The 27,236-nt window shown below is 42.1% G+C and overlaps 1 protein-coding gene across 2 annotated transcripts; it reads right to left on the reverse strand.

The window, feature by feature from the left end:
• Nucleotides 1-203: 203 nt before the first annotated feature.
• On the reverse strand, nt 204-27,195 carry agps (alkylglycerone phosphate synthase). Of its 2 annotated transcripts, none has more exons than XM_035604038.2 (20): nt 26,934-27,195; nt 22,499-22,588; nt 21,219-21,309; nt 21,001-21,121; nt 20,771-20,845; nt 19,671-19,742; nt 18,988-19,067; nt 17,696-17,776; nt 16,555-16,680; nt 16,165-16,273; nt 12,343-12,470; nt 11,892-11,943; nt 10,255-10,331; nt 10,050-10,162; nt 8,166-8,235; nt 7,563-7,624; nt 6,717-6,806; nt 5,678-5,777; nt 5,487-5,544; nt 204-1,942 (listed from the first exon to the last, which is right to left on the reverse strand). In XM_035604038.2, exons 1-20 carry the CDS (start codon nt 27,119-27,121, stop codon nt 1,821-1,823), a joined length of 1,905 nt encoding a protein of 634 aa, XP_035459931.1. In that variant the 5' UTR covers nt 27,122-27,195; the 3' UTR covers nt 204-1,820. The 2 variants fall into 2 exon arrangements, with proteins under 2 accessions (XP_035459931.1, XP_035459932.1); XM_035604039.2 differs by lacking the exon at nt 26,934-27,195 and adding an exon at nt 26,633-26,812.
• Nucleotides 27,196-27,236: the final 41 nt, after the last annotated feature.

Genomic DNA, 27,236 nt, shown 5'->3' on the forward strand with positions numbered 1-27,236 from the left:
GAGCAACTGGAGGGGAAGCGCAAATAAAGACCAGCTCTCAGGATCTAGTTGACCCTCCCAGCACTGACCGACAACATAAATAAAGGCCACTGTCGAAGAGCTGAATAGGAAATAATCTATGAGAGAAAAAAGGTGTTTGGGGGGGATGGTCTCTTCTCTCTTCACTGTGCTGTTCATATGCTCAAGGAAAAATCAATAATGAGTATGTTTTAATTAAATTTTATTCAATTGGTTGCACAAACAGCGTGGACAAAATGCACATGGATGTTACTACATTGTTCAGAGAAGTGGAAAATTAAGGGGGTTCAATTTCAAATAGTGGGTCCCAATAGTGGGGGATAAAAGGACATGGTGGTCCAGGAAAATGTGAGGACAGATTAGAAGAATAGAAAAGAAAAAAAGGCAAGATTCTTACATTAAAGTTTAACTTGGCTTCAAAGTGAGAGGTTAAACGGTACAAGTCAGGTATCAAATTGTAGCACATTACAGGAACTGTTCCAAAAACGTTTACACAATACAGATAACAAAGAGGTTGTTAACCAGGTCAACTACCTCACGAGCTGAGGAAACAATACAGTTCAACACAGCGTCCTAAACATATCAAACATGGATGTCATTGATTTTAATAGAAAGATTTAGCACATTTAACAGAGGGGTTAACTTTGCATATTACGTGGATTTAAAAAAAATCTAGTGTAGCTGTGCATGTGATGTGAATGTGTGTGAAGGAGGCGGTCACACATAGTCACACTGATGTTCGCAGAATGTTTCCATGATCTGATGTGTCGAGTCTTTGGTACAACGTGAGCACCGGGATACAGAGGCCTTGAACTGCAAACGCGGTGACACGGAAGCAGACATAGTAAAAAAAAAAAAAAAGACGACACAATGGCTTTCTCCCCCACATTTAATTCTCACTAACAAAAGCATGAAAGGAAAACCATTTTTTGTACAAAATCGAAAAACACACAAGGAATAAATCTCTTTGTAATCATATTGTAATTCTAAGGATTGTTCAATTTTGGTGGGGCTGAAAGGTGGGCAGGAGAGGTTCACGCACATACACTGTTAACAAAGTCTCTTATGGCAATAGGTCGGTACAATAAAAAGGCCTGAGGGAATGAAAAAGACAAACAGGAGACACCAAAGAAAACATCATGTCCAAGTCTGTTTCGCTTCACAAAGGGACTCACTGTACACCAGCAGAGTGCAGCGGGAGAAGGGGAAGGCAGAGAGAAGCTTTAGAAAGGCACAGAGCTATAGAAAGCGCATTCTTCTAGAACTTACTCCTAAGAAGTGCCACACACACACACACACACACACACACACACACACACACACACACACACACACACACACACACACACACACACACACACACACACACACACACACACACACACACACACACACACACACACACACACACACACACACACACACACAGAGGAAAATAAAAAAATAATTTAAGGATGAACCATGTTGGCAAGCATATTTAGGAAAAGGTCAAACATAAGCAAAAATTCAAAGAATCTAGTATTTGTTGCATCGTGTCGAGCTCCAAAAAGCTGAGGACACGACACAACAGCAAAATAATGAGCTTTAACACAAATGACAATGATTGTTGAAGCATATTAAGTGCAATACAATGCTAAAGAACAAAAGGTTTGGGTGAATCGATAAATGGCACCGAATGACACTTTTAATGGAAAAACACGAGATCTCTGTCAATTTTAAATTCAAATTTAGAATTGATTAATCCAAAACACACACAATGCTTTTAGAAAAGGGTGAGATAAAGATGGGACAGGAGCGGGAGATCAGAAGAGGTTCCTGTTGCCAAAGATGTTGTTGGGGTCCACGTAGTCCTTGACAGACTTGAGCATTCCAATGCCGACGTTGGAGACAGTCTCGCTCATCCACTCCTTCCGAAGTTTCCCCACTGAATGACAGAGGAGAGAGAGAGAGAAAAAAAATAGATGAATAAACTCAGGGAAGAAGACCGAAGGGGGAGAAATAGAGGAATCGGCACGGCTGATTGCTCAGCAGGCTGCTGGGAGCCAATCAATCTTGTGAGAGTGAGTGAATAAACAGAGGGTGATAAATGCTTTTATTCAGAGAGGAGAAATGTTTTGCATGGCATGATTTATGGAGCTCAGCAGACTATCAAACTCATTAGGCTCTGTGTGTTCCCAGAGGAGGAGGCCGGCTGGCGGTTGTGGCGGGTCGTCCCCGGCTCCCTCTTGGAGCCAGCACTCCCCTCCACTTCCCTCCCTCTAGAGTCACCGGGACCTTTTTGTTGTTGTGTGCGTGTCTGTCTCATTGTGCACACGAGCGCGCTGCTCCTGCTGACCTGAGAGGGTGTTGTGCTTGCTTGTCTCAAACGCCACTCTGTGCCCTCCGACACAGGCCTGGTCGCCGACGGGATGCCAAAGCCGACCATGGAGCACCAACACAATGGTCCTCTTGTCAGGACTTCGACTCTCAGCTGCTCCTCACCCACCCTCCTCCAAACCCTCCCAACCTGAGGAGCGTGTGTGGCATGAAGCCTAGTGAGGGTGCCCACTGCTTCCCCAGCTGTCCAGTCCGACATACTCCACAGAGTCTGTAGCCGACAGGTTCTTATCGGAGAGACCGGAGCCAGCGAGAGGTCTGGTGACTGCGGAGGACTGGGAAACCTCACTGGAGGCAAACTCTTCAAGCAAAATAGAAACTACGAGCCTTTTATGTTTTTATTTTTCAACTAGCAGAGGAAACTAAGCCAGAGTTGTCATGTATAGATGCTGATATTTTATGAAGTGAAAAGTTCTGCAAGATGAAATGCAAAAGTCAATAATTTAAACGCAACAGTTAATGGCAGCTTTAGTTGCCAACCTGAATTAAATTGCAATGTTTCAGTTACACAGTGAGCAACCTTTCAACACGAACACACCCCTGCAGAATCTGGAGGTTGAAATATTTCAAACAATACCTAGTCATCGTCAGAAGGTTTAGGGTGGGTGAAAAAAGCAAAGGACATTATTCAGAGGACTTTACATTGACGACAACAATAAAGAAACTAACCTGAATAAAGAAAACACAATGACTTACGTAAAATAAACTTTTAGTATGTCAGCTCAGAGCTGGGTAATCGTCAATGTAAAAAAAAAAAAGAACACTCAACATCTTTATTCCAAAACTCCGAAAGATACATTTGAGAACAGATCAGCCTGGAACAGGTGCTGCTCGCTGTGTAAATACTCCCAACCAGCAGTGTAATCACATGAGATTAGATACGAATGGCCTGAAAATAGGAAGGTGTGGTGCGATCAGAGCGTTCACATGCCTTCCTCTGCATCAGGAGCAGAGGAGTGTTAATAGGGCATGTTGAGGGAGGTGGCCACCCTGACACGTTACAGCGCCGTGTTATCAGAGCCTCGCCAGGAAACCCAGATGGGGATCAGCCACTAGGCTCGTGAGGCCCGTCCCCTGACAAAACAGGGCAGACAGCGGGGTCACCAGAGACTCTCATACCACACAAACCTCCAGATGGTGACAGAGGGACCAATCAGCTGCTACCCAATAACTAAAAGAAGTACCCTGCTCTCTGCCGCCTCCTCCTCCTCCTCCTCCTCCTCCTCCTCCTCAGTCCTTCCCCCTTGTTCCACCTCCGCCCCTCCCTCCTCCGAGGAGAGAAAACAGAAGGTGCTGGGACTGCATCATTGCCTCCATCACTGTGATAATTTACACATCTATCTTGTCACAGTCTCTCTTTTTTTGCGTGCTATTGCAATCAATCTCACCATGCTTGGTCTGTGCAGCTGAGACATGCAAAGAAGTGCAGGTAGTTATTTTAAATGACAGTTGTTGTTGTTCTTTTTGTAAGGTGGCATATTTCTCCTGTGTGGAAAAAGAAAAGCTGGGGAAGTGCAGGGCAAATGCCCCGAGGGGAACTTCACCAAATCAGGTCATTTTCTATCTCCTGAGTGCAGTGACCTCTGTGGAGGTACAGTTGGCAGACTTAAAAGGGATTGGAGCTCTGGGGTGGGGTGAATATGCCGGGCACCCCGGGGTGGCCCCAATACAGAGGAGACCGTAGAGGCCGAGACTGAGCTTCACCCCCTTGACACGCTGCTCTCGACCTCAGTAGGATTTTCCTGACAAATGGGGGTCAGGACAATGACAGACAAGGGTGAGGTAGTGGCCCTGCGTTCTTGCGATATGGCCGAGGCAGAGTATTGGCTGAGAAGCCACGATGCAGGGCTGATAGATGGAAGACTCTCCTGGTGATGGATGTGCAACAACTCTTCACCACTGCGACTTTGTTGACCTAGTTAAAGAGAACATCTCTGCCAGCGTTCTGGCTTTCAGAACCAAAGAATACTCACACATATAACACAGGATTCGCCTGTGAGTTTGTGTGATAAATCTGTCTTTCTGTATATACACACACACACCATAATTTTTGAGATGGGAAGCAGTCAACACATGGCGGTGTGTGAGGCGGAGTATTCTGTCCTGCAGAGTCAAAGCCAGTGTGCGCCACACACCCAGATTCCCTTACCTACGCCCACACAGCACAGTGCCGACCTACTGTAAACACAGGGCCACAGAAATGTATATTTCCTCCGGTGCCCTCCCACCTCACCATCCTTGACTACATCTGTTTTGTTTGATACACAAAAACAGTGAAACTAGCTCCATTTGTCAAGAGCTGATTGTGGGCAGACAAACCGGCCTGTCTGCGCCCAGATACCAAGCCCCCACTGTTATTAATCACAATTACAGAGTGGGCCTCGCACACGGGAACTGCATCAATATCCCCCCCTCTCCCCCCTGTCACCTCCCCGTGCTGCTCGGGGTGGCCGGGCCACCGTTTGGAGGTCAGTATACAGCCGGTGATAACGGCTGCATCATTTACCCCGGCCTGCCGCCTCCTTTTTATTAGCAATCTTTTAATTTTGAACCTGTCCCCGCCTTCAGAAAAAATTGTGATTTAATATCACAGCTGATTCACTGCATACTGTTTTTGACAGGTGTGATGAATAGCCTGAAGTGATGTATGAAAACAGCGAGGCGGATGGCAATATAGATAAGGCAGCCATTTCGGTTAGCTCTGATGGGGCCCAGAGAGTTGTTTCTCCCACCCTACCCCCTCTCCTCTGCTCACGTTTCATTTGGTCACTGGTGAAATGAACAAATAGCAGAGTCAGAGCCATTCATCCGAGCTGCAGGAAGATATTTTGTACATGTGATATTGAACCATTGAAAGATGTCTGACCAAATGCACATTGGTGCTCACTCCCATTGAAGAGCAAGCTGGGAAAGCCTTCGCCGCCACTCAAAAACAACCTCTTTTTATAACTTGTAATTTAGGAGAATGTGCAAATATAAATGGTCATGTTACAAAAGTGTCAACAATTTCATGGTTGCTCTTGTGAATAACGTGAACATTTTTTTCCACATTATGTATTTGCAAAAAACATGAAATTCTTTGGTTTTATTACCTCCGTGGTGATGTGACAAGCTTCCTCCATTGGCAAGGATTTCTTCTCTAGCTGCATGCTGGGAAAACACAAAATAAAACCACACTCATATTTGTCATATTACATAAGGCTGTATTCTGACATTCACTCTGTGGGGTGACACGTTGTCATCAAATCAGATGTTCTGTGGAAGGACAGGACTGTGGACTCACCTCCACTTGTTCATACACATGCACTGGATCACTGAGTCCCCGGTAGTTGAAGCCAAAGTAAAAGTAGACACAGGCACCAGCGTCGTACGTCTGAGTCACCCTGTGAGAAACACAGTTAAGTCACATTAAAGAGAGACGTGGTTTCCAGATGGCGGAGGCAGTAACATTATCAGACATTAAATGACCACCGTCAAATGCTTTTACTGAATCATCTTTGTTCCGCAGGTAACAGGATGACTCAACTGTCACTTTGACGTGGAACAGAAAATTTGAACAAATCATCCTTCATTTTAGTTCATGTAGCAGCTTCTAAATAAAAAAAGCAGCTCGAGTTCAGTTTCCCTTCCAGAACATGTCTGAGGATCTTTTTATTGGGAGTAAAATGCTCCTTCAGTTTGCATGTTCTCTCTGTGGCCTCGCTCCCCGTGGAGAAGCAGGGGTGCAGAGCCCTTGTTCATTTGACATGGCCCATCACCTGGCACGCTGACTGTTCTAGAGGTTAAATGGACAAATCAATCATGTGACAGACTGCAGCCGGGAAATGAATGGCTGCAGCATAATCAGGCTGAGGCCTAATCTGTCCTCAATCGGAGAGCAGCCGCCTGGTGCTCCTCAACCGGCTCGCCGTCTGTCTGTCTGTCTGTCCGTCTGTGTGGCTCTTGCTAACTCACTTGAGGTCGGGGGAAGGCCCGGGTAGGCAACATCCATTTTCTTTTATGGTTGTTTTTTGCTACTTAAATGTGATGATTTGAGGATGTTCTCACTTGTATGTAATTGTAAAATGAGTAATTTGGGGGTTTTGACTGTTGGTCGGAAAAAAAATAAGCAATTCCAAAGGATCATTTTTTGTCTTTTGTGAAACTGGAAAAATTATTTGGTTATAATTTATCAATAGATTAATTCAGAATTGATATAAAATAAGTTGCAGCCCTAGTTTTTATTATTTAAACACAGTTGTATCTGCACTAGTACACATGGTGAGAATATTGTGAGGGTCCAACATCTTTAGGCTCAATTTATGTTCAAACTGTTACAGTACCTGCATGTGGATAACGGTGTAAACTGCACTCCTCTCTCTTTACACTCATGAACGATGCGTGCCTTCACATTCTGGCAAATGTCCAATACCCTGCAAATAAAGTAAACAGCAGATCGAAAAAGTTAAGTAATGTAATGTCACAACCTGTTCATGAAATTTGTACTGATATCTGTGTCTAAAAATAAAAAAAGAAGGAAAGAAATTAATTAGTAAGTACTACATCTTAGAAAAAGACCACAAGGGCAGGATAGAGGAGGAGGAGTGGAGACTGACTAATATGATGACCACTGTGGTGTGGAAATGGCCGCCAGTCCTAAGCATGTGCAGCCGTGTGTGGAATGTGGAGGATGGGGAAGGAGGATGGGTAATGAGCCAGGCACATAAGATCGCTTCAGTGCCTGATCTCTTGGTCTCTCCCATCAGGCGTGTTACACGACAAGGGGCTGTGTGCGTGCACCCGTTTGTTGTTGCGTGTGCGTAAAAAATAAAATAAAATGAAACGATGGTGAAAAACATTTAGAAAATGCAGATAAGGCCACATGTGAATGTGAGATGAATCAGTGAAAACACTTCCCCACACTGAACATACACAAATCACTCTCTGGCAAGTGTGTGCTTGTGAATGTGTCTCAATAATTACGGGCTTATACGCGGAGGAGGAAAAGCTTCCTTCACACAGGGCTGGTTAATAAGGAGAGAAAAGGCATGAAGGTGAACGTCAAAGACAGAGGCGAAGAGAAATAGAAGAAAGGAGGGAAAACGGGAGCGGGAGTCCTCACAGACTGGATGTGCGGGAGGAAAATGTTAACATACATTTAAATTCAAAAACCAAATCAGTGCATTTACCTGTCCCAAGGCACGGAGGTTTCAAAGGACTCCCCCATCACATAATAGTCCATCCCCAAGTCCTGTGCAGAATACACTATTAGTATTATAAGGCTGATAAGGCTGAATGAGGTTATACAGGGAACTGGATAACAGATTCACATGTACTGTAACAACCCATTTACTGTAAAAATCCATGAGCTGGCTAGTAAACACACCCAACAGTACTTTGGAACAGTATTAGTGATACTAAACTGTCTATACACTGACTTCATAAGGGATTTTTGTATGAATAGCATAAAAACAAAAGTCACAGCAGAGAACTATCAATAATCTAGTCATACGTTTGTGTGACTGTTAGACAGGCCTCTAATAGAAACAGACTAAAGACAACTCTCTATTGTCATAGTGACTGCAGCCACTGTGCTGTCCTGGTGATAAAGACACCTCAGTGTTAGACACCCTGACAACCACTGTGACCAGATCAAATCAAAGATCTCTCGAGGTCACATTCTGCAGCTTCTCTGTGTTGCTCACTATCCTATCTACTGTCACACCGTGTCAGCCTGCCCACCCCACCTGCCCATCAGCTCATGGTGAAAAAAAGCCATAGGAGTGACCCACCCGGAGGTAAGCGATGACGAAGGTCAGCATGTAACCCCTTTGACCATTGTCCTCTCCGGCTGCCAGGCCCCTGGAAGCAGATAACAGGGTTAATATTTAACAGCTCTTTTCTTTTGGCTTTGTTATTCTGACTGCTCCCTCTCACAACAGCTGCCTGGGAGCCCGTCACTCCAACATTGTACAGATCAATGAAGCTATGCTCCATACATCGCCACAGGTCAGCCACACATCCATCACCTGCAGTGGGTAATCAGATTTTCATCCACCACCCAAACTAATCAGGGCAAGCTCATTAGAAAATCACTATATTGATTTTTGCCCTTCTTCCTGTTTCCAAACACCAGAAGAAAATATTCCTCACAGAGTCGCACCAATCCATCACTGGCACTTGATCTGATGGGTGATCACGATTTATTAGAAATAATGCAATAAAGCAGAGGCTGCTGCATGTAACTGACAAGTTTCTTATGATTTAATTGCTGGCTATTACCAGGGCAGTGCTCCAGCTACTTGCAAATCTGGGCACCGAGCCAAACAGTAAGGCTAACAGTAATACATAATCAGCCAGCTTCACTCAGGAAGAAGTCAGTGACATTGTCCAGTGAGGACCACCGAGGGTCCCTGGTACGTCTCCCTCTTTAAATGGCATTGTAATGAACTGCTGGTTTCTCACTGACTTACGTTACATTCAACAAGGTGAATGTTACAATTTACTACAATAAAGTCAGTGGTCACATTTACCAACCTTTATCACCCACTTTTAGAATTAAATGCAAACTTCATTTATATTATTTTCTTTTTTGCTGATATTTTATATGGCATTTTTTCCATTCTGATTTTATGTCGCCCTGCACCAGAAAAAAAAAATTCTGTGTTTCTTGCGATAAGAAGGAGCTGTCTGAGTAGTTTACAGCAAAGAAAGAACTTTTAAGCTCAGAAAATCTTATGGCAATAAGAACTGAAAAGAAAAATAGAGGAAAATGCAAATCAGCTTCTTGGGTTCGTAAAAGAAACAAGACAGAGTTTACATTGCAGATAATGACTTTAAAATATAATCTCCATACAAATTTTGGTCATTGAAATAAACACAGGCAACTTCCAAGTTTTTAAAAACAAAACCAAAAGAAAACATACCTACGTGTTAAGAAACAAAGAGAATAACAAACATTCACACATCAATTCTCTCATTTGACAGCTATGTATTAATGACTGCTATTTGTTCAGGACAAGAAACACTTTTCAAACGATGAACACCTCATTGGAACAATGTGTTGAATTATGACTTCACGGCCTTACCAATAAAAAAAGAATTATTGATCATTGAAAACCAGTTGAATGACACAAAGGTTAAACATGTGTTGGGATGAACCCATCTATGATACATCTGTTTGGGGTTTAAAATACACTGGGCGCAGCGAGAGCCTTCCTCTCAGGCTGACAGGTAACTGATTTCCACCAAAAGTCCTCATCGATCCATTTCATGATCAATCACAAGCGCGGAGCACTTCCAGGCTGCGTCCCCTCGCCCTGTGCTGCCTGAGGGGAGCCGTGTCCCACTATCACCGCCCACACCACACCTACTTTAACACAAAAGCTGGCCTGACAGGAGGACATCCACAGGTGATCCATCAATCCACACCGAGACAAACTACAGAGTGGAAGACCAAGTGTGCAGTGTGTAACTGTGCTTCTCCATCCTTTTTTTTTTTTTTACTTTAAAGGCTGGTTAACTAAAGTGACATCAATGCCTCGAGCGGCCGCCCCATCTTGTTTAACATCCCACTGAATGGTGCTTTGTCATTTCTGTCCTCTTACATGACCAGGAGTGATCTTTCTGCAACACATTGTTCGAAACGGGGAGAAGGCGAGAGGACAACTACTTACCCAAATTTTGCAGCAATGTCATAAACTTGCTTCTCATGCTGCAGGACCTTCTCACGGTTTCCCTCGAACAGCAGGGTGGCCACACACAAGCGGTTGGGGTCGAACCCTTTGAACTGATGATTAAAGGGTTGGATTCATTTTTCATGAGCAACACTCGTGGCAAGGAAGTGTTTTGATATTCACTTTAATTACGTCTTCTCTTTACCTTGGTGATGTAAATTTTTTTCAACCCGTCCAAAAAGGATGTGAAAATTGAGGACACTTGAGGCTTCAGGGCATGACCTGAGGAAAATATCAGATAAAAGTCGGCTACATTTATTCACACAGAAGTGAGCTTGAAAAAACAGACATTATTTTTTCACACATTAGTCATACCCTGCCTCTGCTTGCCTCCTTCAGTGTACTGAGATGGCAAGTGAGTCAGATTTATTTGGGGCTTCAGACAAAAGGAGGAAAAACAAATGGTAACATTTGAATAACTTTACAACTGGCCAGTGGCTGCCAGCGACAGCGACTATAAATCAGAGGGTTTCCGAAGGGAAGTGGGGTTGACACAGCGATATCCGTCTTCCTCACCCACACTTTTTGATTTATTCCTGATCGGACGCACAAAAGCGCCTGTGGACAAGCGAAAATGAGGGGCTTGGGCCAATGGGATGGTTATCAATCACAGCGGGGAAGTCACGGGTGATGTCGCCGAGACTTAACAGTTCATTTATTTCCCTCCATGCTCAAGTCTCTTCATCACTTAGTGTCCTAATTGTTTCCATTCCAAAATTTGATTGCAGGTCTTTAGGTCTCTCACAGCCATCATACTCGTTAATTAAATACCGAACATCCACAGAGAGAAGATTACACCTAGAATGTGCACAAATTCTCTTTTAACTCTCCCCTCAGTGTTTTTTTTTTTTTTCCACATATCAACACACCGTGCCACTTACAACATTCTCATTTTTTATCTCATATATCAAGACTGGCAGTGCTAAATTGTACTTGTAGTTCCAATCTGAAAAAGACCTGTGAATACATCAAGTCTCCTTACTCAACAGCCAACATGATTAAAAGTGAGGACAAGCCACTAATAAGCCCAAGAAGGTATCACAGAGCCATGAGTTGTAGTTATTAGTGAAAAACCTGGTCGCTTCATCTTCCCTACTTAATGCGAAGAAGTGCCTACTCTGTGAAAAGTGGAAATATAGTGGAGATAATGAGATCCCTGGAGACTGGGGAACTTTACAGAGATCTCTGGTTATGCCAGATGCATCCCACTAGACCTTAAGAAAAAACATTATAAAACTTCAATGTAACAACAACTACTTAATTTTAGCAAGGGTTCATTTTTAAAATATCCTTTCAATTCTGAGTGCGTGTGTGTGTGTGTGTGTGTGTGTGTGTAGCTGATAATCAATTTAACAACTCAGTTCTGCAGAAGGTAAAATCATTGCATTCTTTAACATTGCCATTCATTGTTCTTCTCTCAGAGGTATACACTACGATAATTTGAAACCAATCCAAACAGTGGAAAATAATATATAGTTTGAGAAACAAAAATAAACTCTAAATAAACATGATTACCATTAAACTACTGTTTAAAAGCATGTTTTGTGCCACATGTTCCAAAGTTCTATGATCAAAGCCAGAGGTTAAATGTTGGGGCTGGGAAAAAAAGAACACCCCCAGAAAATGAAAACCAGGTCCAATAAGAGGTTATTGTATTAGGTATTGAAGAGTTACCACAAAGCGCGCAGGCCCTAGATGAGAGTTATGTTTGCATACAAGACATAACGACGGCAGTAATATGCTGTAGCGATGATATAATGTGAATAATCTAATGAAACTTACCAAACTTAAATTGTTCATTATCCATGAGTCGTATAGATGCTGGAGCACACCTCTGAAAAGAAAGAAAGTTGGGCGTTTAGTTTGTTTGAATCATAGCTCCTACAATACTTGGTGTGTCAGGGTCTTTAGACAACAGTGGTTGATACTGACCCTACCAACAAAGCACTAAAAGATGCCTTGGTACTTGAAAGGATGGTACTTTTCTGTAATAACTGCAAAAAATGTTGGATTTGTTTTGTTGTGTCTTAACAGAGAGAACAAATTGGTTGAAAATATTTTCAGATTTTTCTTGGCAAGTCAGTTTGAAATAAATGAATGAGATGAAGTGATGAAGACATAAAAGTGCTTCCTGAAGTTTGGGCAAACCTTTAACACACTCAACATTTCCGAGCCTTGTGTTGAAACAGGGACAGAAAGAGCGACATGTTAAATGAATAGATCAACGTGTTACCTGTTTGGCCACCTCTCGTAGACAGGCAACTCCCTGCTCAAAGTTCGGGAAAACCACAGAGCCATATTTCTGATACTCTGGCATTGGACGAATCTTCATGGTCACCTCAGTAACCACCCCCAGGGTTCCTGTGGAAAATCAGTGAGAGATTTTGAGCAGCGCAAAAAGAAGTAAATCAATTCCCATAATTTATATGACCTAACCCCTCTCAGAGCGGAACTTAAGACTGTTTTACAGGGCTCCCGTACATGTCCCAAGGGTTTTTTTGGGGTGACCTTTGTCTCACATTTCACCTAACAGATCTGGTTTTGCTACTACACACTGGGGGACTACAAAGATTTATCAGCTTAAGAACACGAGGAAATAAAGCAGTGCTCTATCAAAGGCAGCAAGGCCAACAGCAGCACCACACACACACAGGTACAAGGAAACCTGTGGTTGACCTCAAGACCTGGCAATCTGTTGGTTGTTAGCTGCTGCTGCTGAAGGAGTCATTTTGTGTTCCTGAAAAACCAGAGTGTCTACTTTCACACAGAAAATGTGTCTGGGATAAATTCTACTTGTACAAGTATTGATGGTCAGAGTAAAGTGTAGCTAGGGAGTGCCATCCCCTAAGCCTGCAGCATTAATATTATTTACTATCAACCAAAAAAGGAGATGCTGTGTTGAAATGAATTTTCCAGCACCCACAGTTGCATATGCTGTGACACTATGTTGACAGATTTTCCGTCTTAATGGACGGATTCAAGACTGTTTACTTAAATAATTTATTTAATAAATAAGATATACCTCTTTTCACCACAAGAAGTGGATTAAAATAACACGAGAAAAATAGAAACCACTGTCAAATCTGATGCAAACTCGGCAAAAGAGGACATGAAAGCCACATAGAAAAGATATGAGTTTCTACGGTTATTAATTTGGATAATGTTTCACATACTAAAATGGTAAAAAAAAAAAAAATCTGCCAAAGCAAATCTCCACAGCAAGAATTCTAGTCAGACTTTCATCCTAATGAGATATAACTAAATACAGACAATATGTCATTTCATTCAACCCATTTTCCCCTTTGTTTGACTATGAAATAAATGTATCGTTAAAAAATGTTTTATTATATGTATTAAAATTAATTTCAAGTGGTGCTGGACACATTTGCTGATAAACAAAAATGAAATGTCCTGAAATTTTGATCCTTAATTGTTAAAAGAATTCATATATGCACATCAATACATTATACATTGATAATGCTTTTAGCTTCTGAATTATTAGGATTTGCATTTTTTTTAGAACATTTAATTGGCTCAAGGATTCATCAATTAAAATAATAAATCAACAGGCGAAATTCATTTTAGGGACAGTGAATTTCAACGGTGAAAAAAAAAGCCTGCTCTGAATATATTTGCGCTCACACAGACAATATCCGTTTGTAGGTGTAACCGCTCTGAACATAGCAGGTCCATCAGGAGGCTTCCTCAGCCTGTTCTGACTGTTTACGTGCCCTCAAATGTGACACGACTACATGCTACATGCTGCTCCCTAGTGGTCCATTGGAAAACAAGTGATTTAATTAGACGTCAGGCAAGAAAGGCTCAACCCTCCTGATAGTAGGAGGAGCCAGTGAAAAAAGGAGAGAGAGAGAAAAAGAGGGGGAGGTAAAGGGAGGTAGTAAGGACAGCAAGGTCAGAAAAACACTCTCCCTGGGACGTAGGAAAGAAATGCTGCAGTGTAACTTAAGCCATTTTAGCCATGATTGAAGCTATTAAACCAAACTCATCTCACAGGATTAATATTTAAGGAGGAACTATTTACGATTTTCCAAGTTTGTTTTGTATTGATATCAAATATTATTGACGGAAAAAGGGCTGTGGAGACGATGTTGACCCCTTGTGAGGCCACCACTTTAGAATGAAATATCTGACTCTGTGCATGAGTTGGCTGGTTGGCTTCACATCCGCCACAGTTGAGAGGAGCATAAAGGACAAAGGGATTATCATTGATTATTCTAATCATCCTTTACACTGATTGCAGCAAGGGGGAAGAAAATGCTGCGCGTTCCGGCTACTTTATGGTCAGAGAGATAGAGAGACCCGGTTGTTGTGCGTTGAATGAGAAACTTGAGGTTTCAGAGTAATTTCTGATGAAATTACTGTGTTCCACTTAACATGCAGAGCATATTTGAGGGTTTTAATGTGGTGCTTAGTTGTTGTTGTTGTTTTGGCCTACTGTCACACTGCAGGATGGGATTTCTGGGGTGAGGTGATAAATAATTTTAATGAAACTGAGCACTATTACGACCTCTTTGCTCCAGTGTTAGGCCTCCCAAAGGAACATGTTCTCTAAGAGACATATGGTCCTGTCTCATCTCTACTGGTGCACCAATCCCCAGCAGCAAAATCCCCTTCAGATGTTATACTCTTTTTTTCTCTTATGCTGCAATATGAAGCTATTATTACTATTATTATTAGTGATAATTAATAAACTAGACTTTTTGAGAGATCCAGCCTGCTGTCATGAGCTTCAATTGCACAACCACATCGCTGAATGTATGTTGAGTTTGCATATTCTGTTCACTCTCAAAGCTCACTTTTTAGAGGCATAGTAAAGGTTTTGTATAGATTAAACACTCAAAATCATGTCTCTTAAAATTTTAGGATTTCAGTTTTTACTTTAATGACCTGATGTGTATTTAAGTATTTAAACATTACTGCAGCTATTTTGGAAAAAGCAAACTCATTTGATGTGACTTTTACAGCTGAGCTGAGAGGCAAATGATTTTAACACACTCTGCCTCACAGACTATAATTAGATTTTAACATGATTTAGAGACTGTCAAAAAGTCTGTATAAATGTACGTGAGGAAGTTCCCCTTGAATTTTAGTTCTGAGAAGTCAAGAGGGACATAAGTTTAACATCAGGGGAAGTGTGGACAACAACCCTAATGCCCAGTACTGTGTTCACTGTCCTTCAAATTTTCATTTAGGAGAAGTAAGATTAAAGGAAACTATAGGAACTATATAAACCCCACAAACTTGCATGTGCTTACAATTAACGGCAAAGATTTTTCAGGCATAAAAAATTATATTCATGAGATCATTAACTGTGTCCTGACCTAGTCTAAACAAGAAATACATCTGGCTGACTTAACATAAAATATTCCAAACATGATGAACGTCAGCCAAAACAGGAGGCCTGATTGTGACCAGTTGAGACAGGTCGAGGTCGACTATCACAGAGGGGCTTATACTGTATAATTCGGCGTTACCCACAAGAGTCATGATGCAACTTTTTAATTCATGCAAAGGTGTAACTGGTAATGGAGCCATAAATAAATAAAGATAAAATTCTTTAAACCACATGGTTTTGATTTTATACTCGTGTTCGCATGGTAGTGAAACAATTTCTAATGAATACAAATGGAGACTTCTGCTGCGATCCAAGCCCAGTCAGGGAGCAGATTGCTGAGCTTTGTAGGGCGAATATAAAGTTTGTATCCACAGCTGTTTAACATAACGCTGCCAAGAGTCTCTGAACCTCTTCATTATGCAGGGGGAACCTGGCATATGGCAGTATTCTCTGTGGGCGTTCACAAGGACAGGGCAGTGCAGATGGGGTGGGGAGGACACTGGCTGGTTTCTAACTAACACCCTGCAGGATCACTTCTTCACGAAAGCTGGTTAATGTGTAAGAGGCCCATAGCATGAGAGCTGTCCTGATGTTACTGTGTTATCACAAAGATTTTACAGGCTCGCATTAACACACAACCTGAAGCACGTGCCCAAACATGCCCTGGTAAACTGAAATCACATGAGAATGGTAGCATACCTTCTGAGCCCAGGATGAAGTGGTGGACGTCTGGCCCCGTGGACATGCGTGGGCCCTGACAACTCTTTTCAATTACACCTCGAGGGGTCACCATCTTTATGTGGACGACCTATTCAGTCAGAAAACGGCAACACAACAAACACTTTTTAGAAACAAAAATATGCAACAGTAGCATTATTTCTACAAATATTGAAATAATTTGGATACTGCCATTTGTGCCACGCGTACTTCGCAACCAGTAACCACTTCATTATAGAGGTGAGGGTAAAGTCAGAAAAACGTTTGCTAATAATTTCCTTTCTAATTATTTCCTTTCTAAGCTCTTCCTTGCTTTTTCTTTGGAACAAACATGAACAGGAAGGTAAAATGTAAAGGGGCTTACTAACTTACCAGGTCCTCTATGTTGCCATAGATGTTTTTCTTCATGCCGGATGCTCTGGTGGCGACCCAGCCCCCCAGGGAGCTGAACTCCATGGAGTCAGGCTCGTGCCCTGTACAGTAGCCACTCTCATTAAGCTGTGAAAAAAAGAAAGAAAAGTGTTTTTCTTCTTGCAACAAAAATTAGCCTGAAATGTTTGGAAAACAATCCCATTGTAAACCCACAAGTACATTCTAAAAACAACCAAAAAGAAAGAGCAGAGCAAAGGAGAAAAAAAAAATATTGCAACTCTGCTGATAAATCTCACTGCTTCTGTTACGCTACAATGCTAAAACCTAGATTTTATGGCATCGCAGATTTTTACAGTAGCCGAAAATAAACCATGTGGAAAGAGCATGAAAAGACCAAGAAGAGATATCAGCGGGGGCAGTGTCGGATTCCACCGCTTGACTGGAGCACTGATGTCATGTGGAAAATGATGGCTGCAGACTTCCAGGGGACACGTTTAAGCCTTTTTTATTCATACAAATAAAACTACAAATATTCCTCAGGGGTCATCAAGAACCCACGCATTCTCCTCAAGGCAGTCCAGCCCCCAGAAGATTGCTTTTGTAGACAGAGCATTTAATAGTGGTCATAATAATTATAATAATAATAATAATAATAATAATAATAATAATAATAATAATAATAATATGGACCTTAAAGTACAACACCACCAACCAGAAGCACAATATGGGGGTAAAATCAGGCCTTGTTTTATCACATCACTCCCCTGGAAGGCAGTTTAGAATGCAGACCCATCTGCTCCATCGAAATGGCCCAGTCTAAATGCAGAGGTGGGTCTGCTTTAGATGCAGCTCACGCATTCCTCGACATCAAACGCTCGCTCCTTCTCCATTTTTCTGAATTAGCTTGATGGTGCCATCTGCTCATGACCACAGCCTCGCTTTCTAATTTCTCCCCTTCAGCACTCGGCTCCCGTCTCTAACTCCTTCCTAAGCTCTGTTAGATCCTCTGAGCAAGAGTACCAAGGTGACTGAGCATGGACAACCTGCGTGTTGAATGGTCACACGGCTTGACTGTTGGCACACTTTCCAGCAATGCAAGCTCTCTAAGTGATGAATATGAATATATATAAGCAGTACTTACTAATCTCTCCAGATCCTGACCGACGATGCCAGCTTCCACATGGGCTGTTAAGTTTTTCTCATCAATCCACAGAATGCGGTTCTGCAGTTAAAGAAAAACAAAAAAAACAACATGAGTGAGATCATAAACTTCCCTATTACAAACATTCTATAATGTTGTTTTTTCCATTTGTTTAATTGAAACCCACACCATTAGAAGGATGTAGGCTAAAGGATCTGTTTAAAAATGTTGTATATCACCATGTCCGTCATCTGAACTCTAAACCAGCCTACATTACATGTTGACTTAAAATATCTCAGACATAAACACTGGCCTCAGCAGTTTGTGGAGACAGTCCCTTGGCAGTTTGCTTACAATACAGAAAGTTTCACTCTAGTTTGTCCTTCTAGTCTGACGGTCACATGTCTGAGGATAAATGTGTGCAGAGGGGCCAGGGGACAGAGAAAAGAGTCGGTCTCCTCAAGGTTAAACTCAATTTAACATCTAATTCTATATATGCCACTTATTTGGGCCGTTGGGCACTTGGCCTACCCCTACCTGCAGGAGGTCATTTCACACCTGCCATCAATTACTCTCCAGAGGTAATAAACTTTATGTTCCTACCATACTGGTCCTTTCATGTGCTTCCACTGGAGCCACCTCACCTCTGACCCCTGACACAGAACACTGGTCACTGGTGTCTGTGGCTCCAAACCCAATGACTGGTTGGCTAGCAGCATCCAGACAGCTTATATATCATCTCTATGTGCGCCTGGATCAAAGGGCTGTACTGTACTCGTGACAATATTCACCATTTTGTGTTAAAACCAATGAAACATTATCATATTCATGCGGAAGGCATTGGTATTCCCGTAAGATTAATGACTAACGCCAAATAATCATAATTGGGCCTCAACTGCACGCTATATATACACTCCAAATCAAAATGAATAATGCAGGAGTGTTACTAATGTACAGAAAGATATTCAGAAATAATTTACATGTTTAAATGTGCATGTTTTTGTCAGTTACAGCAAAAAATCCCTCTCAATTCATGGCCTTCATGTTCAATTAACGCTACAATATAATAAACATTGAGGTTTCTGGTTGTTGCTGTAATGTAACATCACATTAATGGCATATGGGCATATTTTTGATATTTTGTCACCCTCCATTTATATCCATGGAAAACCCCAAAAAACTAAATGTCCCTGTGGTAGTATTTATAAAACTGTATCAGACTGCATTTGATTTCTCTCGTCATGAGAAAAGATAATTTCTTGTGAAATATACAGACACAATCGCTAACGTACCATCTGTGAGGTATCCAGAGAAACGATGGAGCGAGTTTCCTCAGAGGGGCACTCTAGAGCGCTAGAGACACTAGTCCCTCCTGGTAAAGAAAAACACGGGAATTACGGTTGAGATGCCTTCATATGGACCATTTGAATAAATTGGACAGTTTCATGGTTTCAAGTTATTCACACAAACACACATACAATATATTGTATACATTACCCCCCCAAGCACACACACACCCACACACACCGCGTTACCTTCTATGTTATGCACAAGTTCTGGCAGCAGATATTTTCATAAATCTATGGCTGGGTACCAAACCTAAATACTTCCTGCACACATACTGAAATGTGCCTGTAGCATTGAGTAATAAAAAGCACAGTTAGCACTGTGCAAACAGATCAACCGAAGGATTTGTTGATTATATCAATCTAGTGAACCGGTTCCCAAACTCCTCTAATACCATGTGAGATTAATTTTTGCTCTTTTGCCATAGTGTATATTATAAACAGGAGTGAGTGATAAGACACATCAGAGCATTATTTGCCCAGTTCATTCAAATATTATGCGGTGTCATTAACAGAAAAATAATTTCACATGCATATGATGGGATTGAATATCAAATTTAAATGCATATGTAGTCTCCTATTCATGATAGGTCATTATGCTGATTAGAACCTTAAATGTCACGACTCACCTCCATATGGTATCAAACAAACATTATGTTTGCAAGCAAGTTCCACAATTTTCACTACATCATTGTGGCAGTCTGCAAAGACACGGAATATCATTTAGAAAAATTAGAACAGAAATGTTTCCATTTATTTTCCTTGTATTCATAAATTAGGTGTGCTCATAATAGTAAAGAGTAGACACAACGTTAAGGAAATAAAAGATGACACAAAACACTACATGTATACAAGACAATAAACAAACGTATATGGCCCTGAGCCGTTAGAACAGGGGGAATAGCAGAGAGGCAGGGTGCGGTTTGATTTGCCTGATGGTTGTGATTTGCCCGGGGCTTTCCTCCGGCGGAGTCAGACTGCATGAAGCTACGCTCTCTGGGGGTAGATGTGCTGGATCAATACAAGCACGTCTTAGCCAATCACGAAGCCCACGTCCATTCACAGTGGAGTTGTGAGTGAGTGGGAAGAGTAGCAATACCCACCTACATGGATGTGCTTGACTGGCCTCAAGTGCTTTTGGAGGCAGTGAGAAATGCCTATGTTCTAATACATTTTGCCATCCAATTAAACACACAGCTTTGGCCCACGGATTAAAGTTCAACAAGCTAAACCTCCACTTAAAATACACAGCTTGACTTGGAGGGACTATTGGGGAATGTAAATTATAGGTCAAATATCTATCAGAGAGACAGTAAATGAGAGTATATTTGAGAGGTCAGAAATATTAAAATTTGGTGCCGTAGCGGTTGAAACAATGCCTACAGTTGTTTGGTGATTTGGGAGGATGCTAATCAAGTCTCAACCATTAGTCAACACTCATTTGCATGATAAAATAGTGCCAGCCATAACAAGAGAAAACCAATCTCAGCATCATTATTCATGGGTTTACTGTGCAGGGACCAGACTGAGGAGTATAGGGTGTCAACCGTCCTCCCCCTGACACTTCTTATTAAGCTTTCACTCATACATATTAATATCTTCCCTACCTCTGCAGAGATTAACCCTTTAAATCACCTAAGCCAGTAGGGGGACCAGTGATGCTACGTGGGAGGAGAAAAACAGACAAAAAAAATAAAATAAACCACAGATGATACAGCTCTGAACTCACTTGGCCATACCACCAGGTCTGGAACACGACCAATTCTCCCTTCTCGGAGGGCAAAGATCTCGTGTACGCAATGGCCTAAGGGAAAATAGAGGGATGAGATAGAAAGGTTCACAGAATCTGTATTGCATGTTCACCACAAATAAATGCAAATATTGCGGAATTAAAAATCCAGAGTAACACAGGATGCGGTTTACAAACAACAAAAGGGTTACAATTTGTATGTGAATTACCGTAAGCGCGAAACACTCGGTCCTCTGCATCGTGAGAGAAAGGAACACCTGTGGATTTCAGTTCCTCAACGAAGGCCTCATTAAGAGTGGGAGGCCGTACAGCACTGCTATTCAGAATGGGCTGAAACAAAAGAAGCCATTGTGATGTTGAACTATGAACGAGTGCTCTTCTTTACCGTCCACTGACGACAGGACAAATAAACACAAAATGTACTCACTGTTGCGGGAGATTTGTGCTGCAGATTAGCTCCAAACGTGCCTTCAAACCACTCTTTCAGGCCAGGAATGATCATACCACTTAGTTTATACCTGGATTGTATAAAGAAAGACAATTAGTGTAGATAACCAATTTTAAAAATAATTGTGATTTCTGGCAGTGGAAGTCAGAATCCTGAACTGACAATATTTTATTGCTTCACTGGTCTCATTCACTTGGAAAACCACACCCGTGTCTAATAAGAATAGAGTGTGAGGTTTGAGTGAGGTTATTAGGCAAACAGACCGATAGTGACAGTGCTGTCCACGTGACTGCTCTCGCCATCCCTTGCATAATTGAGCTACTGGCACAGCCTGGGCCAGCCTATCAGGGGACTGTGGTGTGCCTTTGTCCAAGAGACCGTGAAACACACTCAAGAATGAAAAAGCCTCTGTCACAGTGAGCGCAGAGGAGGAGAACACCATCTTTGACATTCATTCAACTGCGCCTCGGTCTCAGTTACTGTACTAGGTAGCTTTTCAGTTAGAGGGGGAGCGGAGCAGTTTGTGGCAACTGCTCGAACAGGAGGAAACCATTTGCTGTGCAACATCCTGTTCAGCTCCGCTCATTACTCAAAATACATCCTCATGTACCCTGTGCCAGTTCTCTGTGTTTACAATTTTGACAGGAAAGGCTGTCTCTACCAAAGTCGTATGTCATGATTAAAATATTGAGACCCATCCCTACTACTGTTCTTGTCACAAGAGAAAGGGATAAAGGTGCAGAAAGAGCTATTCTGTGTTACATTCCATGAGTTTCAAGACAACCCACACACATTCAAACTAAATATCTCTTCTCGAACTGTCAGTGAATAACCGCGCTTACCCAAAACTCCCAAGGGACACGCCAATAATAACAAATATAATATGTTCCATTTTTTGGAACAGATTGGAGAGTTGCCTGTTAATGAGCAACAGAGTTTTGGAAAGCTGAAAATCCCAACCAGTGACCTTCTCAGATGACAATTGACAGTATAAATGCCAACCACTAGGTGGCAGTAGCACCACATTGCTGTGAGCGGAGGAAGGAGTCAGCGACCGATTTCAAAAGCTGGGTTCACAGCACAGGCTGTCAAAATGTTCAAGGCAAAACTCCAGACTCAAGTCACACAGCAAGTATGAATGCTGGAGCTCGATGCGAGGGCTGTGCTGAGGCAAAATTAGAGGCTGTTACTGACTGATTTCTCTAAATCATCAGCAGTTAAGCATGAAATGTAGAGTGTGGTGTTACATTATACTGTACCTTTTGCCAGTAAATTCTGCTTGACCTTTCTTGTTGAAGAGGAATCTTGAATCGCTATATCCCCAGCCATTCCATTTCATAATCTCCTGCCTGTGGAAAGGTAAATATTGGCACAGGTTTAGTTGAGAAAGCACATGGCTTACATTAAAGTTAAGACATGACATGAAATATCATGAGAGGTAATTACAGAAAACATATGTGAATATTATTCCTTGGGGAGGTGACCTGGTTAATTCTTAATTTGCACCGGAGTCATAGTCCCTCTGGGCTGTTAGCAGCAATCTCGACATAAACTGGACAGTCCTTCCTGGTATTCTGATACTTCATGCTGATATAGGAACAACCCCCAAATGTCAAAACATTCCTCATGTCATTCACAACCTTTTGTTTCATCTGAGCTGAGCTGCCTATCAGTTGTCAAATGTATAGTATGTAAGGCAGAAGGCAGGTTCACCTACTAGAATATTCCCTGGGTGCCCAATACGACTACACAACAATCTGCGGACAGGCTCACAAACAAACAAGAATGTTGGCAGGGCGTTGGGAGAAGCAGAAGGGACACATTCAAACAGCGTATCAATCAACAGAGGAAGCTACAGCCTCTGCCTGTGCCGTTAGCCGTTTCCCATTTAACACACTAGAATATTTCACATTTATGACACCTGTCAGGCACCCTGAGCCAGAGCTACTTAAAATACTGCTCAGTGTTTATGATTAGGTCCCAGCATGTCTAAGACACTTCAGCTAATCCTTTAGCACAGAAATCCACTTAAATAGCACACAAGCACCAGGTCTTTGCTTTCAAAGCAACAACCACGTTGGTATGCAGCCAGTTGCTACTAAAGGTGATCCCCCAAAATGGCTGAGCTTACTATTCAAAGATGTGGAATTTCTCAAACAAGTGCTACTATGCTAAATTACTGTTGAGGGATATTACTCTACAATCACCAGCTGCACAAGCACAGATGAAGCTACGCTGTCTGTGCTGTAACACAATACAGAGCATGTGTGCTGTGCTTGGACTGCTCGCTGCAGAGAGACAGCTCGACCACCACTCAGAGGGACCATAACTCATGCGCCGCTAGGGATGGGATGCTAACACAGTAGAGTAAAAGCCATAATTGAGATTAATACCTGACAAGATGGAGTTTCCAATAAATTCAGAGTGGGAACAGAAATGAGAGTGACAAACAGAGTCATACTTTAATGAATCCTCGCCGCCACTGATACGCTGTCAAAGGTACAGAACATACCGACGCAAAATGAATCAATAAATGGGGCAAATGCGTGGCAAGGTCAGAGAGTACAGACTACCGTTACCGAGTGACATGTTCAGGCCATTAGAGAGGTTCTGATTTAAAAAAACAACAACAACAGTGGTGCTTAATGAATTTGTTTTGATCAAATTTGCTTGTTCCAGTCTGCATGCACCTTGACTTTTTTCACCATAGAGGTCTTAGTTGTCTGAATTGAGGGTCTAAGGACTGAGGTTGACAGTCTTAAGTTCTTAGGTTTTCACATATCCGACAACCTCAGCTGGGTCAAAAACTCTGCAACAACAGTGAAAAAGGCCCAGCAGCGGCTGTATTTCATCAGGCTGTTGAAGAAGACCGGATTATTATTTTTTTATATTTAGGTACCAGGTTGACTCAGGGAGTAACACAAGAAAAATTCCAAAGTACCTGTACTACCTTGTAACGGGCAAATGGCAATAAAGTTTATTCTATTCTATTCCAACACTCAATAGATTCAGATTGCATGATGGTGTGCATTTACCAGTAGAACGTAGAGTGATGTAGAATATAGATGATGTTCTTCAGACAGAAACGCTTGATACCTCACAGTAAAATGGAAAACAATTAATCACTACCTCTTTAGAATAGTTTTAACCCAAAAAATATATTTTTAAACTTCATGAAATGTAGGATTTCATTTAGGACTGTAGAAAATATTAGCATGCAAGTTAATGGAAGTCCTCCTAATGTAAACAAAAGTGGACATGACTTGGTCAATGCATCAGTGGTGGTTGCAGTGGCATAGTCATTCATTTAAATAACATGTTTTTGAAACTGTAGCCCCTGAGCAAATCAGGTTTTTCAATAATTAAACTAGAATGGCATCACTAATGAGGAAGTGGTGAGGTCTATTTATATATTATACTTCTCCCAACAAACAGCTTGAAGTAAGCTAAAAAAAAATTAAAAAAAAAAAAATCAAAAAAAGTCCACCAGCCCACCAGCGCAGTGGCCCACCATGATTTTCATTTATTTATTTATCTACTTATTTGAAGAAAAGGTGGGCGTAGTGGGTGTGGGCGTAGTCTCACTTCACCACAAAACCACTGACTATTTAACTATTTGAAAGTCTACTGTGTTTTCCTGAAATATCCCACTGTTAACTCTAAATGACCACGTCATCACTGTATTGTAATGACCACAACAGAACATGATGACTTCCACAGGGCCAAATTCCCAAACTAATTTACTTTTAGCTAGAGAGCTACTGTTTAAGATTCCAAACTAGACACTGGCACAGAGCAGCAGTGTTTCCTCAGAAGGGACTGAAAGTCATGCCACCACTTGTCCAGGCCAATTACATCAACAGAGTCAATTCACTGTCTCGTCTGTCTGTTGTTACAAAATGACATGTCCTTTCTTTTCCAAACGATTCCCATACTCGCATATCGAATTACACGTCAATTCATCAGTTGAAATTAACCGCAAAGTGCAGCTTATAAAAAAATACAGCTACAGACATTGCGTGTGTGTAACGGCTGTACGTAACAGTCACAGTAACAAATGTATGGGACCAGGACGACAACAATAGCAGTAACGATTACACTTAAGTCCTGTGCGTAACAGTAACACTTACAGTAACAGTTGCATGTAACAGTAAAGCTGTGCCTAACAATAAGGGTTATGAAAACTGTTACCACGAAGACAAAGATATAAGTCACAGTTACAGTAAGGCTATGTACATACCAGTAACATCTGCAGTAACAACTGTATGTTACAGTAGCGTTATAGTAACATCTACAGTAACAACTGTATGTAACAGTAAGGCTTGTACGTACCATTAACATCTGCAGTAACAACTGTATCTAACAGTAATGTTACAGTAACATCTGCAGTAACAACTGTATGTAACAGTAACAGCTGTACGTACCAGTAACAGCTGCAGTAACAGCTCTATGTAACAGTAACATTCCAGTAACATCTACAGCAACAACTGTACGTACCAGTAACATCTGCAGTAACAACTGTATGTAACAGTAACAGCTGTACGTACCAGTAACATCTGCAGTAACAACTGTATGTAACAGTAATGTTACAGTAACATCTGCAGTAACAACTGTATGTAAAGTAACATCTGCAGTAACAACTGCTGTAACAACTGTATGTAACAGTAACATTACAGTAACATCTAAAGCAAACAACTGTACGTACCAGTTACATCTGCAGTAACAACTGTATGTAACAGTAACGTTAAAGGAACATCTAGAGTAACAACTGTTTGTGACAGTAACGTTCCAGTAACATCTACAGCAACAACTGTATGTAACAGTAACAGCTGTACGTACCAGTAACATCTGCAGTAACAACTGTATGTAACAGTAACGTTACAGTGACATCTAAAGCAAACAACTGTACGTACCAGTAACATGTGCAGTAACAACTGTATGTAAAAGTAACGTTAAAGGAACATCTAGAGTAACAACTGTTTGCAAAAGGGAACGTTCCAGTAACATCTACAGCAACAACTCTATGTAACAGTAACAGCTGTACGTACCAGTAAGAACTGTATGTAACAGTGGCGTTACAGGAACATCTACAGTAACAACTGTACGTTACAGCAACATCTGCAGTAATAACTGTATGTAACAGTAACATCTACAGTAAGAACGGTAACAGTTGTTGGCGATCGTAACAGTAACAGGGTATTCTGTAACAACTCGTACTTGTCGCCAGTTCGATTCAACGACTTTGTCATTGGACGCGTCAGAACATGTTAGGCGATTAACCAATGACGGAAACACCCCTGGTTAACTTTTAAAGTCGTCGCCGATACAAATAAAACGGCCAGTTGTTCGCCGCAGAGACCGGAGACCAGAGAAGAGCTACGGCTCAAACTTAACTTGGAGAAAGTCGACCAAACCAACGTCAAACAGAGGGTAACCCCCCAGCCGCACCCACTCCGGAGCAAATGAATAGCTACTCTGTCCCCATTAGCTAGCAGGCTAACTGAACCTGCTGCAGCCACGTCTCCCTGCGTGGTTTACACCAACAGAGGGGCGAGAGAACTCCGGGGTGTCCGTGTGTGTCCCCCCGCTGCTCCTGTCTTGTGGGTACAGTCAACTGCTCTCTGACTTGATAACTGGCTACAGGGACAGAGGAAGCGACTCTCGCCCACCGCTCCCTCCCTCACAGCCCTGTACCTTCTCCGGGGCACCGTCTTCTCCTCGCTGGAGGCGTCCGACTTGCTCCCCTGGTCCTTGCACTCGGCGGCCAGGAGGGCCGAGTCGTCGCCCGCCGGCCTCTGCAAATGTCCGGCGATGATCCTCAGTCTTTGCTGTGCGATCCGCTGCCTGTCGGAGCCGCCGCTGCTGCTGCTGTTGGACGCCATGCTGCTTCCGTGTTTGTGAATGGAGGGAGCGGATCCATGAGAGGCTGTCAGAGGTTAGCACAGGGAAAGTGCTCCGCGTTCAGGGCCCGTCGGAAATATCACTTACAAAGACCCC

The sequence above is a fragment of the Scophthalmus maximus genome, chromosome 14, assembly GCF_022379125.1.
Source record: "Scophthalmus maximus strain ysfricsl-2021 chromosome 14, ASM2237912v1, whole genome shotgun sequence".
Lineage (NCBI taxonomy): Eukaryota > Metazoa > Chordata > Actinopteri > Pleuronectiformes > Scophthalmidae > Scophthalmus > Scophthalmus maximus.

What these genes read in the sequence shown, in the direction of transcription:
- agps (XM_035604038.2), bottom strand. Translation starts at nt 27,121, where the DNA reads ATGGCGTCCAACAGCAGCAGCAGCGGCGGCTCCGACAGGCAGCGGATC. An exon ending in CTTCATCCTGGGCTCAGAAG is followed by an intron (nt 12,471 to 16,164) that starts GTATGCTACCAT and finishes GATTTTCCACAG; the next exon opens with GAACCCTGGGGGTGGTTACT. An exon ending in TCGTCATCGCTTACCTCCGG is followed by an intron (nt 7,625 to 8,165) that starts GTGGGTCACTCC and finishes TATTCTGCACAG; the next exon opens with GACTTGGGGATGGACTATTA.